The following is a 20,193-nucleotide window of genomic DNA, read 5'->3' on the forward strand; positions in this document are numbered from 1 at the left end:
CCAAAGAGAGTTTTGAGTTCCCAAATTATATATCTACTTTATTTCTTTATCTTATTATTGATACTGTACTATAACTGTTATTAGTACAGAGGCCCACAAGATTGCATGGTGACTTTTAGAAAATACAAGCAAGCATATTTTTGGCATGGGAATTTTTTAGTTTTCTAATTTCCAAAGAGTTATTGATGATTTGAGGTTTGATCCTATCAGAAGCAGATCATGTAATTTTCTCTAAATATCTCATTATGGAATAGTAGTCGTAAAGAAACATTATTAACTGTGTTTGACTTGTGCTTTGTTTTTCTGGATTGTTTTAAAATGTTTCTTCTGGTTAAAGACATGAACCCTCTAAAAAAGCAGGTAGTAAAACCAGAGCCTTCTCTTGAATGGGGTTGGTTACAGGCAGCACTCACATCAGCACACAGTCAACCTCTGCACGGGTGATCAAAGCCAACCTCAGCCAATGAGACAGGGCCACATAAGAAGCATGAAAATGCTTTAGTTTGGGATAAATAAATAAAAAATGAAGAGTATTTATTGCCACTGAGTGATAAGAAACTATAAATTAATAAGTCATTAGTGAAATATATTCTTAACAGTAGCTAAATATAAGTTATAACATATGGGGGCAATAACTATGAAAATAGACTGATGGCTTATAAGATTTAAAAAATTGTAGAGAATCAATAGTATGGTTGTATTAATGGCTAAGTAATTGTACTCAGAAATACATATTGTCTTCTCACAACAGCTAGTATATCTGCTGTTAAAGTTGACCAATTTATTATTTTTTAATAAATGCATAAGTGTACTAAGCGGTATGCTTCTGTTTAGTTCAATGATTTGTAACTGAAGTGAATATAATCATTAAATCTGAACTACCCCAATTTGAAATTATTTTCCTTTGACTATTATTACAGGTGGAAATGCAGCACAAAAGAAACGTCACTTATGTTATGAGTAAAATACAAGCTTCAATAGATATGCCTTATTCTTATTGATCCATTCTAATAAGGGACACAAATAACATGAAAAAGTGAATCCAGAAGTAAATCTCCAAACTGCATTTTATTGACTATTCTTTCTCCACTCATCTCAAACCTTCCATCAGGAATATGGAACAAGTAATAAAAGTGATGGAAGATACATAGAACTCGAATGATTTGCTTCTTCTTTGGATAGACAGCTAAGAAGAAATGCAAATAAAAGTGAAATAAAGCATACACAGAGTGCCCACATATTTGTAAGTCGATCTTCCAGAATAGACAGTGGTTGTAATTCTCAATCTAAGAAATTTTTTGGCATAGAATTATGGAATACTTGAGTTGAAAGTGATCCTGGTGATAATATATTCTAGCATTTTCATTGTACACATAAGGACATTCCTTTAGCCCTAAGGAAACAGAGTTTCCATGAAGTATGTGACTGCTGATTTAGTAAAATAATCTAACTCTTGCTCCTGCTTCATTCAGAACTAATGCACCTAAGCCATGCAGCCACTTTCCATTAAAGGAAAAACAATATGCAGTCTTTTGAAAGAGTGGTACTATCTCAGGCCTTTTTGAATAGCCAATATTTCCTTAAAGGTAGGACTGGAATTGTGTGCTGTTAAAAGTCAGTAAAGAAATGTATTAACATGGTGTATTACTGAGGTAGAAAATGAAGAAAAGTGTACAGAATAAGTTCTTAATTTTTCTAGTACCTGACACTTCTTAGAGTTCAACACTTTCTTAAGCATCAGATCATTTATTCAATTTCATAAATAAAAAACAAAGTATTTTAAGAGGGCAGCTTTCATTTCACTTTCTATCTTTTTTTTGTTTTGTTTTTTAAATTTTAAATTTTGATTTCTGTTGGGTACATATTAGGTACCCAACAGAATATATGTATTTATGGGGTACATGAGATGTTTTGATACAGGTATACAATGTGTAATAATCACATCGTGTAAAATGGGGTATGCATCCCCTCAAGCATTTATCCTTTGTGTTACAAACAATCCAATGACACTTTTTTAGTTACTTTAAAATGTACAATGAAATTACTATTGACTATAATCACTGTGTTGTGTTATCAAATATTAGGTCTTATTCATTATTCTTTTTTTTTTGGACCCATTAACCATCCCCACCTCCCCCACCCAAACCCCCACTAACCATTCCAGCCTCTGGTAACCATCCTTCTACTCTCTAGCTCCATGAGTTCAATTGTTTTGACTATTAAATCAACACATATAAATGAGAACATGCGATGTTTGTCTTTCTGTGCCTGATTTAATTCACTAAGCATACTGTCCTCCAGTTCTATCCACGTTGTTGCAAATGAGAGGATCTCATTCTATTTTGTGGCTGAATAGTACTCCCTTGTGTATAAGGATGACATTTTCTTTATCCATTCATTTGTTGATGGACACTTAGGTTGCTTCCAAATTTTGGCTATTTTGAACAGTGCTGCAACAAACATGGGAGTGCAGATATCTCTTTGATTTCCTTTCTTTTGGGTATATACCCAGCAGTGGGATTACTGGATCACATGGTGGCTCGACTTTTAGTTTCTTAAGGAACTTCCAAACTATTCTCCATAGTGGTTGTACTAATTTACCTTCCGACACACAGTTTTCTCCACATCCTCACCAGCATTTGTTATTGCCTGTCTTTTGGAATATAAGCCATTTTAACTGGGGTGAGACGATATCTCATGGTAGTTTTGATCTGCACTTCTCTAATGATTAATGATGTTAAGCACCTTTTTGTATGCCTGTTTGCCATTTGTATGTCTTCTTTTGAGAAATGTCTATTTAGATTTTTTGCCCTTGTTTTTTTAAACTGGATTACTAGATTTTTTTTTCCAGAGTTGTTTGAGCTCCTTATATATCCTGGTTATTAATGCCTTGTTAGATAGGTAGTTTGCAAATATTTTCTCTCATTCTATGAGTAGCCTCTTCATCTTGTTGATTGTTTCCTTTGCTTTGCAGAAACTTTTTAACTCAATATTATCACATTTGTCCGTTTTTGCTTTGGTTGCCTGTGCTTGTTGGATATTTGTCAAGAAATGTTTACCCAAACCAATGTCCTGGAGAGTTGTTCCAATGTTTTCTTTCAGTAGTTTCAGAGTATGAGGTCTTAGATTTAAGTCTCTAATCCATTTTGATTTGATTTTTGTATGCGGTGAGAAATATGGGTCTACTTTCACTCTTCTAATATTGATATGCAATTTTCCCAGCACTATTCATTGAACAGAGTGTCTTTTCCCCACTGTGTGTTCTTGACACCTTTGTCGAAAATGAGTTCACTGTAGGTGTTTGGATTTGTTTATGAGTTCTCTATTCTGTTGCTTTGGTCTATGTACCTGTTTTAATGCCAGTATCATGCTGTTTTTGTTACTATAGCTCTGTAGTATATTTGAAGTTAGGTAATGTTTTTCATCCAATTTCTTTTGCTTAGAGTTGCTTTGGCTATTCTGAGTCTTTTGTGGTTTCATATAAACTTTAGGATAGTTTTTTTTTCTATTTCTGTAAAGAATGTGATTGGTATTTTGATAGAGATTGCATTGAATCTGTAGATTGCTTTGTGTAGTATTGACATACCAACATAGGTTCTTCCAATCCACGAGCATGAACTATCTTTTTATTTTTTCATCTCTTCATTTTATTTCATCAGTGTTTTATAGTTTTAATTATAGATATCTTTCACTTTTTTGGTTAATTCCTAGGTACTTAATTTTATTTGTGGCTACAGTAAATGGGACTATTTTTTATTTCTTGTTCAGATTGTTCACTGTTGGCATACAGAAATATCATTGTTTTTTGTATGCTGATTTTATATCCTGCAACTTTACTGAATTTGTTTATCAGTTCTAATAGTTTTTGGTGAAGTCTTTAGTTTTTTCCAAATATAAGATTATTTCATCTGCAAACAAGGATAATTTGACTTCTTCCTTTCCAGTTTGGATGCCCTTTATTTCTCTTCTCTTATTGCTCTAGCTAGGACTTTCAGTACTATGTTGAATAACAATGGTGAAAGTGGGCATCTTTGTCATCTTCCAGATCTTAGAGAAAAGTATTTGAGTTTTTACCCATTCAGTATGACAGTAGCTGTAGGTTTGTCATACATGGCTTTTCTATGTCAAGGTATGTTCCTTCTATCCCTAGTTTTTGGAGGGTCTTTACCATAAAAGGATGTTGAATTTACCAAATACTTTTTCAGCATCAATTGAAATGATCATATGGTTTTTGTCCTTCATTCTGTTGATATGATGTATCACATTGGTTTATTTGCATATTTTTGAACCATCCTTGCATCCCAAGAATAAATCCCATTTAGTCATGATGAATGATCTTTCTAATGTATTGCTGAATTCAGTTTGCTAGTATTTTGTTGAGGATTTTTGAATCAATATTCATCAAAGATATTGGCCTGTAGTTTTCTTTTTTTTTTTTTTTTGATGTGTGTTTGTCTAGATTAGGGTAATACATAGCTCACAGAATTAGTTTTTGGAAGTGTTCCTTCCTCCTCTATTTTTCAGAATAGTTTGATTAGGATTAGTATTCAACCTTCTTTAAGTGTTTGGTGTAATTCAGCTGTGAAGCCATTGAGTCACAAGCTTTTCTTTACTGAGACTTTTTAAGCTTCAATTTAGTTACTTGTTATTGGTCTGCTAAGGTTTTGGTTTTCTTCATGGTTCAATCTTAGTAGTTTGTATGTACCTAGGACTTTGTGCATTTCTTCTAGATTTTCCACTTTATTGGTATATAGTTGCTCACAGTAGCCACTAATGATCCTTTGAATTTCCAGGTATTGCTTGTAATGTCTCATTTTTCACCTCTGATTTTATTTATTAGTATATTCTCTCTTTACTGTTAGCTAGTTTTGCTAAAGGTTTGTCAATTTTGTTTAACTTCTCAAAAGAAAACTTTTTGTTTCATTGATCTTTTGTATTGTTTTCTTCATTTCCATTTTCATTTATTTCTGCTCTGATCTTTATTATTTCTTTTCTTCTACTAGTTTTGGGTTTGGTTTGTTCTTGCTTTTCTAGTTCTTTAAGATGTATTGGTACATTGTTTATTTAACGTTTTTCTTTTCTTTTTACTTGACATAGGCACTTATAGATATAAACTTCCCTCTTAGTACTGCTTTTGCTGTATCCCATAGATTTTGGTATGTTGTACTGCCACATCATTTGTTTCAACACATTTTTCAGTTTCCTTCTTAATGTCCTTATTGATCCACTGGCCATTCAAAAGCATATTGTTTAATTTCCATGCATTTGTATAGTTTTCAAATTTCCTCTTGTTATTGATTTCTAATTTTACTCCATTGTGGTCAGAGAAAATGTTTGATACTATTTCAAATTTTTGACTGCTCTAAGACTTGTTTTGTGACCTAACATATGGTCTATTTTTGAGAATGATCATGTGCTGAGGAAAAGAATGTGTATTCTACAGCTCTTGAATGAAATGTTCTGTAAATATTTATTAAGTCCATTTGGTATAGTGCAGATTAAGTCCAATGTTTCTTTGTTCATTTTCTGTGTGGAATATCTGTCCAATGCTGAAACTGAGGTGTTGGAGTCTCAAGCTATTATTATATTGAGGCCTATTTCTCTCCTTAGCTCTAGTAATATTTGATTTTACATCTGGTTGCTCCAGTGTTGGGTAAATATATATTTACAATTGTCATATACTGTTACCGAATTGAATCCTTTATCATTATACAGTGACCTTTTCTGTCTCGTTTCATAGTTTTTGTCTTGAAATCTATTTTCTCTGTTATCAGTATAACTACCCCTGCTCTGTTTTCGTTTCCATTGGCATGGGATATCTTTTTACATCCTTTCATTTTCAGTCGATGTGTGTCTTTATAGATTGAGTGCATTTCTTGTAGTTAACAGATCACTAAGTCTTTTTTTTTGTTTGTTTTTAGTCCATTCAGCCACTCTGTCTTTTGATTGAAGAATTTAGTCCATTTACATTTAATGTTTTTGCTGATAAGTAAGGACTTAATCCTGCTATTTTGATACTTGGTTTTTTTGGTTGTTTTGTGGCCTTTTTGTCCTTCTTTCTTTTTGTCTCTCTTCCTTTTAGTGAAAGTAATTTCCTCTGTGATATAATTTAGTTTCTTGTTTTGTATTTGTTTTGTGTGCCCATTGTATTTATTCTGGTTTGAGGTAACCATGAGGATTGAAAGTACTATTTTATTTATTTATTTAGAGACAGAGTCTTGCTTGGTCACCCAGGCTGGAGTGCAGTGGTGCAGTTTTGGCTCACTGCAATCTCTGCCTCCTGGGTTCAAGCAAGTCTCCTGACTCAGCCTCCCAAGTAGCTGGGATTATAGGCACCCGCCACCATGCCTGGCTAATTTTTGTATTTTTAGTAGAGATGGAGTTTCACCATGATGGCCAGGCTAGACTCAAACTCCTGACCTATAGTGATCTTCCCACCTCTGCCTCCCAAAGCAAATATTATTTTATACCCCATTATTTAAAGCTGATAATAATTTAACACTAACAAACATACAAGCAAAAATAAAACTAATACAGAATCTACACCTTAAGTTCATCCCCTGCTTTTAAACTTTTTGTTGCTTCTATTTATATCTTATTAGACTATGCCTTAAAAAGTTGTTACTATTTTTGATTGGTTCATTGCTTAGTCTTTCTAATTGAAATAAGAGTAGTTTACACATCACACTTACAGTGTTACAGTTCTCTGTGTTTCTCTGTGTACTTACTGTTACTAGTAAGTTTTGTACCTTCAGACGCTTTCTTATTACTCACAAACATCCTTTTCTTTCTGATTGAAGGTCTCATCTTTAACCTTTGGGAGTTTGTGAATTAAATGCCTTGAGGTAGTCTTCTTTGGGTTAAATCTGATTGCTGTTCTATAACTTTCTCATGTTTGGACATTGATATCTTTCTCTAGGTTGGGAAATTCTCTGTTATTACCCCTTTGAATAAACTTTCTACCCCTGTATCTTTCTTTACCTCCTCCTTAAAGCCACTAACCCTTAGATTTGCCCATTTGGGACTATTTTCCAAATCCCATAAATGTGCTTGATGGTTTCTTTTCTTTTTCTTTTTCTCCTCCGACTGCATATTTTCAAATAGCCTGTCTTCAAGCTCACTAGTTCTTTCTTCTGCATGACCAATTCTGCTATTAAAAGACTCTGAGGCATTCTTCATTATGCCAACTTCATTTTTCAGCTCCAGAATTTCTCCTTACTCTTTTTCATTATTTGAATCTATTTATTAAATTTCTCTGACAGAATTCTTAACTCCCTCTCTGTGTTCCTTGAATTTCTTTGAGTTTCCTCAAAACAGCTATTTTGAGTTCTTTGAAAGGTCACATATCTATGTTTCTTCATGATTAGTCCCTGGTGCCTTATTTAGTTCATTTGGTGAGGTCATATTTTCTTAGAGGGTCTTGATATTTATAGATGTTTGCCTATGTCTGGGCATTGAAGAGTTAGGTATTTATTGTAGCCTTCTCTATCTGGGCTTGTTTGTATCCATCCTTCTTGGGAAGGGTTTCCAGATTTTAAAAAGACTTGTGTGTTATGATCTAAGCCGTATCTGTTTTAGGGGGCACCCTAAGCCTAGGAACATTGTAGTTCTTCCAGACTCATAGAGGTACTGCCTTGATGGTCTTGGACAAGAACTGGAAGAATTCTCTGAATTACTAGGCAGAGACTCTTATTCTCTTCCCTTACTTTGGCCTAAACAAAGCCTCCCTCTGTTCTGTGCCACCTGGACCTGGGGATAGACAAGGTTCCCTTTACTTTTTCCTCCACTTTTCTCAAGCATAGAAAGTCTTCCCTCTTAGCCACTACAGCTGGGAATGTGATGAGTCTCACCTGAAGCCACCAAGTCTCAGAGGCTCACCCAAGGCCCTTGATGTAGTACCTGGATATCACTGCTGTTTATTCAGGGCCAAGGGCCCTTCAGTTAGTAGGTGATGAATGCCGCCAGGACTGGATCCTTTCCTTCAAGGCAATGGGTTCCCTATTCTGACTAGTTTCCTATCCTGTTGCGGCTGAGCTGGTATCCTATATGCCATACAAAGTCTTCCCCACTCTTCCATTCCTCTCCTAAAGCAGAGGGAAGGGGTCTCTTCTGGAGCCAGAAGCTGTTGAGTCTGGGGTTAGGAGAGGGGTGATACCGCCACTCCTTTAGCCACTCCAGCTTGTGTTTCACTGGGTTGTGTGCCCCCAAGTCCACTGTCTCTGGGCACAGTTGAGCACTAGGACTTGCCTAGGAGTTGAAGTCCTTTTGGCCTAGATTGCCTTTCGAGTTTATTTTGTGCCACAGACCACTTTAGCCAGTAGTGGAAAGGCTTGCAGGAACTCAACTTCAGAGTGCTGGAATCAATAATTCTCTGGCTAGGGCTGGTTTGCATGCTCTCTCCACAAGTGGGTTATACGGTTTAGCTCTGTGTCCCCACCCAAATCTTATCTTGAATTGTAATCCCCATGTGTCTAGGGAGGGACCCTGGTGGGAGGTGATTGGATCATGTGGGTGGTTTCTCCTACATGCTGTTCCCATGATAGTGAGTGAGTTCTAATGAGATCTGATGGTTTAAAAATGTGTGGCAATCCCCCCAACCACCTCCTGCCAACATGTAAAATGTACCTTGCTTCCCCTTCATCTTCCACCATGATTGTAAGTTTCCTGAGGCCTCTCCCGCCACAAGGAACTGTGAGTCAATTAAACCTCTTTTCTTTATAAATTATCAAGTATCAGGCAGTTCTTTATAGCAGTGTGAGAATGGATTAATACAGTGAATGTCAGCTGAGTTTTGTCCTGTTTTATTTTCTGTTATAATAGGGCAGCTCAGGGTTCAATGCCTCACAATTGCTGTGCTCTCCCTCTCCCCAGCACACAGAAACAGTCTCGCACCACACCTGCTCCCAGAGGATCAGTGAAGGTTGGCATTGTTGACTCAAGATTTTTTTTTTTCCTACCTCTTCAGTGCCTCTTTCAGTGATATAACGTTAAACCAGATTCTTTAAGTGCTCACCTGATTTTTTGTTCTTATGAAGGTGGTTTTCTTGTATAGATAGTTGATAAATCCTTGCAGGGGGGGACAATTGGTAGAGCCTTCTATTCTGCCAATTTGCTCCACCCCTTCCTCTCACTTTCTATCTTTATTTAAATGCCTGTTCTATAAGTTTTCACTTAACTATTCAATTAGCACTGTAAAAAGCAACTGCTTGTGTTTTCCCCACTTTTTAAGCAACAAATATTAGTTACCCCCTTGTATCAGGAACTAGTTGTGTGAAAGACACTGGGCATGCAAACATGAAAAACACAGCGTTCATGCATTAAAGAAGGGAGAGGGCTGAAGAAAAGAGCCCAATATGCTCTAAAAGAGTGGCTAGAACATAGCAATCATAGAGTTAATAAGACATGGAAAAGATGCTCCTGTGAAAGGAGTTGATTCTGGAAAACACTTGGGAACCTGCAGTCTGTGTGACATTCAAAGAAGTTTGAACCTTCTTATCCAGTAAGCCACTGAAAGTTTGTAGCAAGGAAGTATCTTAGATAACACTGATGTATGGTAAAGCTTAGAGACTAGATGCATTTGTAACTCTTATCAATAGGAGCTGGTGAAGAGAAAAGGTTTCCATTAACCTTTTGAGAAAGATAGGGACCTAAAAGCATTTTTGAAAGGCAGGAGACTTCCCACTATCTCTCAATGGGAAGAATCTCCTGAAGAATTCATTAAGGGATACAACTGCTAACATCTAAGCTTTAATTCAATGAAGAAATTAACCTTTCAGGGAACTATTAACAGAAGCACAGGGAGAAGTTCCTCACGATGAGAGTTCCCTAAGTCCGTACCTTTCCTAATTCAAAACCCATCTGTCTTTACATTGTATCAAATATTTGCAGGGAGCAAGTCAAAGATTGAATAATACATGCAATTTAATAAAAACAGAAGTGTACCTGACATGAAGATGAAAATAATATTTCAATATGTGTAAAGTAAAATATGCAAAAGGATAAATATGTGCAAAACAAAGATACCTTTTTACTAATAAGCAATATAACTAAGAAGAATTATTTGGTGTAATTTCAAAAATCTTTTACTGAAAAGGATCCTACTACTTAAATTAATAGTTACTGTGTTCTTTTAGCCTTTCGATGTTATTTTGCTTTTATAATGGTTATCTAGTTACAAAGTTAACTTTATTATTTCCCCAAGACATTTTTGTAAATACGATGAAAGTCTCAAAGGTTTTAATTACCTTAGTTCAATAGAAGTTACCAGTATTTCTAACACTAGCACTTCAATTCTAATTATCATCCCAAACTGGGCTTTGGATTTCTTTCATTTGAATCTCTCTTATATTCACTGTTTTAAGTGATGTTCTGGAAGTTTCACCTTTATGAGGCTATGTTCTGGGATTCAGTGTTTATCCAACAAAGATGAAATGATTAAAGAAGCAGATAGATAATTAAACTATTCAGATTAGTGTTCTAAAACCTAATAGACATAATTAAAAATTAAATTAGAAACCCAGATTTCTAATTATTATTTCTTTTCTCAAATTCACAGAATGCTCATTTTGCTATATGCGCAGTTTCTTTTAAATGATAATACAAGGTCTCTTATTACAAACTCAACAATTGCTAAAACATAAACCCCGCAGATTTCTCGTTAGTAATTCTTTCCTCAAATTCACATAATGTTCATGTTATTACATGCCCAATAGCTTTTAATTGCTCATGAGAAAGATCTTACTACTAATTTTTAGGATTACTGAAATCACATCTGCCATTAAAATTTACTAGAAAACTCAGGAAAGTTCTTACAGTATACCATTTCAGCTAAGTAGGTAGGTTATTTTAAAAATTCAAATCTTCTGGCATATATTCTGACATATAAACAGTAACTATGCTAAATAAAATTACAATGTACATTGTGTTTTCAATACAGATGTTCAGAGTGAACCACAGGCAAAATATTCACATTTCTTAATAAAATGGCAGAGTAGTCCATGAAAGAAACAATTACTGAAATGTTCTAACCTGGAAAAGAAATGTACAGCTTTCCACAAAATGCTGGGGTTTTTTTTTCTTTTTACTTTTCTTTTTTTTTTTTTTCTTTATTTTTTGAGACAGAGATTTATTCTGTCACCCAGGCTGGAGTGCTGTGGTGTGATCTCAGCTCATTGCAAGCTCTCCCTCCCGGGTTCAAGCGATTCTCTTGCCTCAGGCACCTGAGTAGATGGGATTACAGGTATACATGACCATGCTCGGCTAATTTTTGTATTTTTATTAGAGATGGGGTTTTGCCATTGTCAGTCATGCTGGTCTTGAACTCCTGGCCTCAAGTGATCCACCTGCCTCGAACTCCCAAAGTACTGAGATTACAGGCGTGGGTTACCATGCTCGATCACAAAATTTATTAAATATATATAATCTATGTGGGAGCAAAGGCAAATATAGAAAGGAAAACCAAATGACCTGAAGGAGAAACACAGTGTGGGCTAGGACAACTCCTTCGAGGTCAAACAAATCTAAAATACACCACGGCAATGCCTCTGCAGTTGCTTCCTCAAGGGTAGAAAGTGCTTTTCACCTTCTCAGTGAGTTCACAGATACCCTGTGTGATCCAGATGCCAGAAGATTTAGACAAACCCCATGTCACACTTAGTCCAAGATGTTTGGGAGACTGACTGAAGTGCAGCCTTTCCTTCTATCCCCTGTTACAGTACAGCTTGATCTGGTCGGAGATCCCAGTCTCAGATTTTGTTTTATCTAATCCCACAATACTTCTAGGTGCCCTCATGACAGTTGCAAAACCTCTAAACCTGCCTTAAGTTACATAAATTAAACAATCTCTTAATGTCTCTCCTTGCCATGCCATGGTTTGCTGCCACCAGGTTAGAGTAATTCTGTCTATCATTACTCAGACCTCTGACTTAAAATGGCTCTCCCCTGATGCTAAAACCTGAACCATCCTGTGCCTTCCCAACATCCTCCCTTCTACAGGCCGCCAGAGCTTGGTGGTAGAGAAAAATCCTTGAGAAAATCCATGACCCTTTCTTTCCCCTCATTTCCAATACAGAGGGTAAAAATGAAACAGCATTTTTCTACTTATCTAAAAACTAGCAAACTCACTTTTTGTTTTCACTTCAAGCTGTAAAAGAAATCATGACTTGCATATTTATAGCATCCTGACCAATTGTCCAGGAGTCATAAATTACATTTAATTTTTACTATATTCAAGGATCGCCACCCACAACAGAAAGACCAACAGAAAATATGTTTGGGGACTACTTTACTTCTACACTGACTGGACAGTCACAATGCAATATATTATCTTCATTAATCTTTTTTGTTATGATAAATTTTTGTTATGATTTTTTGTTATAATAATTTTTAAGTAGAGGATAAGGTGGACTTGTCACAAGAAAATGAAACAGTCTGTTTTTTAAGCTATTACTTTTCTACTTGGTTTGGAATTACAATATAGACATTTTGTTAAATGTCCTCAGACTCTCCAGTTTGACAAATGTTATTTCACTACCTGTCTTAATGTTTACCTTTTCTGTTGTTCTAAAACATGTCGTTCATATAATACAAAAATAAAACTCTAATAGAAAAACGTGTCACATGAAATAACAAATCCTCCAATTCTAAACTAGTTTAAACACATAAAGCTTCATGAAAACTTGTCAGCTACATTATCATTGATAGTTTTGCTAAAAACCTTATAGGTTTTTATGGTAAATTTGAAGATAGGTTTTTATGGTAAATTTTATGGTAAATTTGAAGATACTTTGACTTCCTTTCTCTACCCTCTTCTACCTCTCACCCACACAAAAAACTGAGGCAATTAAGCAAAGTTATAATTCTAGTTATCAAGTTGTTATAAACAGAAATGGCATTTCACTCAGAAAATTTGATGGAATAAGCACATATTCCTAATAAACATCACAAACAAAAAATAATTTTCACAATCAGATAACGATGATAAATGAAACTAAGAAAAACGTATACTGAGCTTAGAAGTGTCCACATGAAAGTAACAATTTCTAGATTGACACCACACGTTCCCTTTTTGGTGATATTTTGGTTTGTCTAACTCCTTAATCTCAAAGCATGAGACAGATGATTTGACTTTCATTTTACTTTGTGTTATGCAGGTCTGAATAAAGAAGGAATTCATTTCTGAGGAGTTCTTTCTAATTGCTCTCCCTTTATCTGCTTGTAACAGTTTTAAAATGAGCCCATCACAATGGCTACCTTGTAATGAATAAGCTGTTTTCCATTGACATTATCTGGATTTTTTTGACCTAGGCAAAGTAATTTGTCTGCATTTTGGCACAACAGAGGTTGCCTCTTCCCTTCCTATTGATTGGTAGTAATTCACTCTTATTCAATCCACATTCAAACTTATACCAAAGCATGAATCCTCTTATCCTTCATTAGCTCTTCAGCTTACATTATGATTAACTTCGTGGAAAGATCAACTTACCTGGCACAAACTCTCTCCTGAATCTGCCATTCTGAATAGGCATTCCTTTGCCTTTGCTGTTGGGTAGTACTTAATTTTGGTTGTGGCTTTAACGATTCCATCACAGTAGACATTGACATGGACTGAACCAGCAGGAAACTCTTATGAAAAACAAACAAGGGTTAGGGGCAGAGTATATAATGCATATTCATGCTATTACATCTTTTAGAGAATATAAAAGAAGCCTTTAAAAATTCATAACACTTTTACTCATCTCTAGCACTTAAAATTGTTTTTAAAATTCTTGGCAGTTGGAAACCACAAAATGAAATGTACAATTTTAGACTTAATTGCTTAAAAATAAAATATAAAAACATATGTTAAAATAACAATAAAAGTAAAGCATTAAATTATTTGTCCCTACTTACTTACTAGTATAACTTTTCTTTGTAATAATATATAATCTTTACATAATTCTTTAGAATTTGGAAAAGTATAGCCATTTATCAAAAGTTAGGTATTTATTATTTATCTTATGAAAACAATTTAATTAATTACAGGCAAGTGTCTCAAAATTGTAATTTGAAAGAGTACAGCTGATTTAAATGATACAATTTGTATTAAATTGACTGCAATGAAAAACCCTGGGAAAGGCAAGGTTTAATCCCCTGATACTGAAGTACTGTTTACATCATACATTCATCCAAAGCCTTTTTGAGAACAAATTGTTCAAAATGAATGATACACTACATTGTGAATTGTGCTGTAATATATGAGCAGAATTAAAGTTATATAAGAATTTAGGACTTTCCATGAAAGAATATCAATAAACAATCATTTCAATAAAAAAGTTATTATGTTTTAGTGTAAGAAAACTAAACAAAATGTAATTCTTAAAATTCATCTGTGGAACAAATTTTAAGTGCTTTTAATCTGTCATTGAGATATTTCCCAAATTCTCCCAGAAAACTGTCACTCAAATATCTAGGGTTAGGAATAAGTCATTAAATATAAGAGCTTTGAATATTTAAAAGTTTTTAAGGTTTAAGTATTAATTTCACTTTATTTCATGAAGCTGTTAAAAGACTTCTTATAATATTGTTGAGGGAAATTTAAATGCAACAAAAGCAATTTTAAGCTTAACTCGGTCAAGGAGCTGAAATTTCTTCCTCTCATATTTCTTGAGTAGACACCTCGCCTGTATTATAAAGATGTATGTAGAAAAATAGGAGCTCTCTCTTCCCAAAGAAGTATCCATCCAGTAGAGAATGTAAGAGAAATTACAACAAATAAAAAAGAAAATTTTAAAGCACATCTCATCAGCTACAGCAGTATGCATATGGTAATGGGGGTTCTGGAGTTATTGGAGTCAAATGAAATCAATTTCAGTAGATTTTATAAAGATAAATTTAAATTTAAATGTTATGATAAGTCATAAAAATTATTTTGAAATAAGATATTAATTTTGTTTATCACAAAAGAGATTAGGAGTTTTACCACAGGGAATTAACCTTTTGAAAGAAAATCGGTAATGAATCATGAGAGGTATATGGTGAGATTTGCTTGGTAGTTTTTTGATACAGAGTAGATAAATATTCTTTTTTTTAATCTAACATGAAACTGAACTGATTTATTTCTTATATATTGAATCCTTAGTTAACTCAAAATTTTACTGGTGGATCTACTGATAATGATGTCGATTTTAGAGTAATCCTCCAATGAGATGCCTTTTAAAGGATTGTGTTTTCTGTATACATTCTCATATTTGTTAAATGGCAGTTATTAAATCAATACCTAATTACGGCTCTCAACTGTATGTCAGAGAGAATGCCTTATAGATTCATCTGGTTGGGAGGCCTCCTCAGTAATATATTATTGAACTGACCTTTACATGAGCAGTACCCTGTTCTGCTTGAACATTATTGTACTTTAATTTTGGTTCACTATGATGACTGTATTTTACAGCTTCTCAGTAAAAATAAAATCCAATTAATGTAAGGACTCAAATAGAAGAGAGTAAAATTAAATGTTGTTGTTTACCATCTAGACGAAAGTAGTCAAGCAACACATAACCCTGTAAGTACACACAAATATAGGCCAAGATCTCCAAACCAAGCAAGGATATCAAAAATCTTATATAATAGTGGACTTGTCTATTGCCCTTTTCAATTCTAGCAGCTTTTGCTTTACATATTTTGACACTCTGTTGTTAAGTGCATACATGTTTAGGAGTTTTCTGTTTTCTTGGAGAATATATCTTTATCATTATATAACGCTTCTGTTCATTCATGATAACTTTTCTTTTTCTAAAATCTTCTTTCTCTGAAATCAGTACAACTTTCCAGCTCTACTCTGATTAGTGTTAGCATGGTATTAGGTTGGTGTATCTGTGTTATGATCTCTGTCATTAATATTTGAATATTTCTTGTGCTTCATTTTCTCATTCTTCTTGTATTTCAATTTCATTACATTACTTTCAATGCCATTTGCAAAACCGCAATTACTTTTGCACCAACCTCCAACCTACCTTGCTCCAACCCTTTCACTTTTCATTTTTGATTTACCCGTGTCTTAATATTTAAATTGAGTTTTTTATAGACAACATATTACTGGGTCTTGCTTGTTATCCATTCTGGCAATCTCTGTCTTTGAATTGGCGTTCTTAGACTATTCACTAAACTTAAGTAGTGATTACTTGGCTTCAGTAACGTGGTTGGGTTGCATCTATCATACTTGTAATTTTTATTATTCCCTACATTTTTCTTTGTTTCCCCTCTCTACCCCAACCTTTTCTGCTCTCTCTCAAAATTATTTGAGAATTTTATAGGATTCCATTTTCTCTCTTCTTAGCCTACCATTTATAGCTTTTATTTATTTATTTATTTATTTATTTTAATTATTTTATTTTATTTTTTATTATACTTTAAGTTTTAGGGTACATGTGCATGGCACATTTATAGCTTTTAAAAAATTTTTAGTAATTGTCCTAGAGTCTGAAATCTACATTTTTAACAAACCTAAGTCCCTCCTGTCCCTTATGACATTGCTGTCATTACTTCACCTATCCATATGCTGTAATCACCCAACACATTGATAGTGTTTACTTCAGACACACATTTACCTTTCAGATCAATTAAAAATAAGAAAAATGAAAGATTTTGTTTTTACCTTCATTCATTTATTCTCTGATGCTCTTTCTTTATGTAGATCTAAGTTTCTGACCTACATTATTTCCCTTCTTTCCCAAAGAACTTCTTTTAAAATTTCTTGCAGGGCAGGTCTGCTGGTAATGAACTCCTTCATTTTTCTGTTTGAAAAAGTCCTTATTTCTCCTTCATTCTATATTCAGGATAATTTCACTGAATATAGAATTTTAGATTGGTGGGTTCCTCTTTTTCACAATACTTAAAATATTTTACTCCACTATTTTCTTGCTTGTGTGGTTTCTGAAGAGAAATTCAATATAATTCTTATACTCATTTCTTCACAGGTAAGGTATTCATTTTCTCTGGCTTCTGACAAGATTTTCTCTCTTGTTTTCAGTTTTCTACAGTTTGAATGTAATATGAATAGGTGTCAATATTTTATATTTATCTTTCTTCGTGTTACTTGAGCTTCCTATATCTGTATTTTGATCTCTGTCATTAATATGTGAATATTTATCGTGCTTCATTTTGTCATTCTTCTTGTATTCCAATTACATGTATGTTTGACCTTTTGAAATTGTCCCACATTTCTTAGATGTTTTGTCCTTTCTTTAAAAAACAAACAGACAAAAAAACTTTTTCTCTTTACCATTTAAGTTTGGGAAGTTTTCATTGACCTGTCTTCAAATTCAATGATTCTTTTCTGACCTTTGTCAACTCTACTAGTAAACCTATTAAATTTACTTTTTTATTTTTGATACGGTGGTTTTGATTTCTAGAATTTCTTGTTGATTCTTTCTCAAAGTTTATCTCTTTTTATACAATCAATATATTCTTTCATACATTTTCCATAAGATCCCTTCATATCTTAATCATATTTAAAATCCCTCACTGAAAATTTCATTATATGTGTCATATCTAATTCTAGTCTGATGCATGCTTTGTCTCTTTAAATTGTGTTTTATCTTGTCTTTAGGAATGCCTTGCAATGTTTGGTTTATGACTAGATGTAAGGTAAATAGTCCTGTAGTGAAAGAATTTATAGGAATCTGTTTAGGAGTTGGACTGTATTTAATGTTTGTTGTAGCTATCAGTGCTAGCTGCTTTAAATTCCTCTAGCATTCTTATTTCTGTCTCTCTTTTTGATTATGTACTTTTCTAAGTACTTTACCAAGAGATAGTCTGAATCTTGCTGGGTTTTTTTGGTTGGTTGTTTGCTTTTTTAAACAGTAATCCACTGTCATTATGCTGGAATCCTGTTGTGGTAACCATAAGGTGGTAGGGAAGGAAAGCATTCTACATTCTTATGATTAAGTCTTAGTCTTTCAGTGACTCTTCGTTGTGACTTTACAAGTGTTTTTGCTGTAGCATACCTTCCCCTAATCCCCTTTAAGTGAGACAGGAAGGCCAGAGGGAGCCACAGTGAGATGATGTCCTTTCCCAGCTGGAATGAGGCTCTGGTGAAGTGTTTTCTTCTGGAGAGTAGGCCTGTGCTATGGAGAACATGCTGGGAGTATTTCACCATGATTATTCTTCCTCAGACCCCACCAGAGGTTCCATAGGCTCTTTCTCACATCTTCATTGTAAAAATCTGGTGGGATTCATGGAGGTAAATCCTACAAAAGTGTGGGGACGTCCTAAAACTACTACCCCCAGGAGTTTCTCACTCTCAAACTAATCCATACTCAGCTTTCAGACATTCATCAAAATTAACACTTAAGTGCTCCTACTAGTTTGTGGCTCCAGTGGCTTCTGCTCTAGGTAAGCAGATTTCAAATGACACTCTCTTAGTTCATCGTTTTCTCCAGCTTTTGGAATAGTGGATTGCCCTTGTCAGAGCTCAGAAGACAATACCCCAAAGTATGACGTGTTGATGTGCTGCATACTTTGAACTAAAGAAGACTAAAGGGCCTCAGAAGCAGGGTCTTTCTGACCTTCCATCCTCCTGTCTCCCACCCTTCTTCCTGCCCCAATCAAGTCATAGAAGCCAGAATTCCTCTTCCCCAAGGCAGGTCATGGAAACTAGAGCTCCTCTTTCCCAAAGAAAACCACAAAACCAAAAAAGGTCTCCCTTCTCTCTTCTCCCTTAAAGATCCGCATTTCAGAGAAAGCCTGCTCCATACCTGGGAGGAAAGAATATCACATAGAGAAGCCAACAAAAATCTGAACAGACAGGCCTTACTTGGTCCTCCTCCCCTCAAGCCTGTTACCACTAGTTCATATTCTTTTGTTCAATTACCGTTCTACACGGCTGTTTATTCTTCGTTGAACCTAAGCATAAAAATGGACAGTTTCCCCTGGGTCCTTGGGTCTTCATTTCTGAAGGCTCCCATAAATCTTTGATTAAATAAATTTGTTATGCTTTTCTCTTGTTAATCTGTTTTTTATTATAGGAGTGACAGCTGTGACCCTTATGCTGGTGAGGAAAGTTATCACACCTGCAACTAACACCTTGCAACTTTAGTTCTCTAATGGGTTCAAGAAACGTGGTCGATTTTGTAGTTGTTCAGCTTTTTCTTGTAAAAATGGGCTCTTTACTGTTGGGGCTAAAACCATTCATCTAAATATTACTTGTAAAACCTTTGTTTTCCTTATATATCTGTGCATATGTACTGGGTCATGATGTAAAATGTAGTTCTTACTAGTTGTTCTTAGTAGGGTTCAAAACATTTCAAAATACAGTGACATGAAGCAGAGAAAATAAGGCTCTGGGCCCATTTCTGCTGAGGCATTTTCCATCCAACCAAACAGGTTCAGGTAACCATCTTGAGTATTGCTACAAAGCAGCCAACATTTTGGGAGAAAATTTCTCATCAATTTAAAGAATACAACAGTTAAGACGAATAGTTAAATAAGTTTAATTATGATAGTTGGTAAACAGTGGTTTATTTATTTATTACAGATTTGTTGTTTAATCACGGAGACAATATTATGTCTTGGTATACCTTGGAAAGCATGGCATATTCATTTTCTGCTTTTCTTATAATTAATTTGAACTTTGACATGTTTTATTCTTTATACTGCTCTCACTCAGTAGGTATACTGAGCAAAAATTCTTAAGTAATGTGAATAATTATATTTGACATCTTGATCTGCAATTCGGGAAATATTATTTAAGTGTTTCTTAATTTGCAATATTGATGTTTCTATAGTGACTTTAGTCTAACTAAATTTAAGTTCTGAAACTAATTAGTTAGAAAATTTTATTCATTAAACCACTTAAGAATGTGACATAATGAAGTAGGGGGCATTGAGACAAGAAAGAGAGAAAAGGAAAGAGACAGAGTTTTTCTCATTTCACTTTTACACATGCTTATCCATGACAGAAAGCAGTGTCTGAAATGTTTATAAACGTTTAGTAGGGAGTTTTTCCTTCTTATAATCCAACTTCAGTCTAAGCTGTGCAAGGAAATCCATACACATGCCTTCCACACAAACAGAAGTCTGTAAATCCTTTGTAAATAGACTGCATAATCACTATATTTTAAAAGGAAAAAATGTTCAAAATGTGTTTAACATGATCTTTAATTTAAAATATTTTTGCCACATTTCCAAATTTATAACAAGATTGAGCGTTGTTTTATT

General features: G+C 34.4%; 1 protein-coding gene across 1 annotated transcript in view; it reads right to left on the minus strand.

The window, feature by feature from the left end:
* The window catches only part of BANK1 (B cell scaffold protein with ankyrin repeats 1), a 281,258-nt gene that overhangs the window by 194,202 nt on the left and 66,863 nt on the right, over positions 1–20,193 (minus strand). The window contains 1 exon segment of the mRNA XM_055296901.2: positions 13,484–13,623. Coding sequence (XP_055152876.2) covers positions 13,484–13,623 — 140 coding nt within the window.

Source organism: Symphalangus syndactylus, chromosome 10, assembly GCF_028878055.3.
Source record: "Symphalangus syndactylus isolate Jambi chromosome 10, NHGRI_mSymSyn1-v2.1_pri, whole genome shotgun sequence".
NCBI lineage: Eukaryota > Metazoa > Chordata > Mammalia > Primates > Hylobatidae > Symphalangus > Symphalangus syndactylus.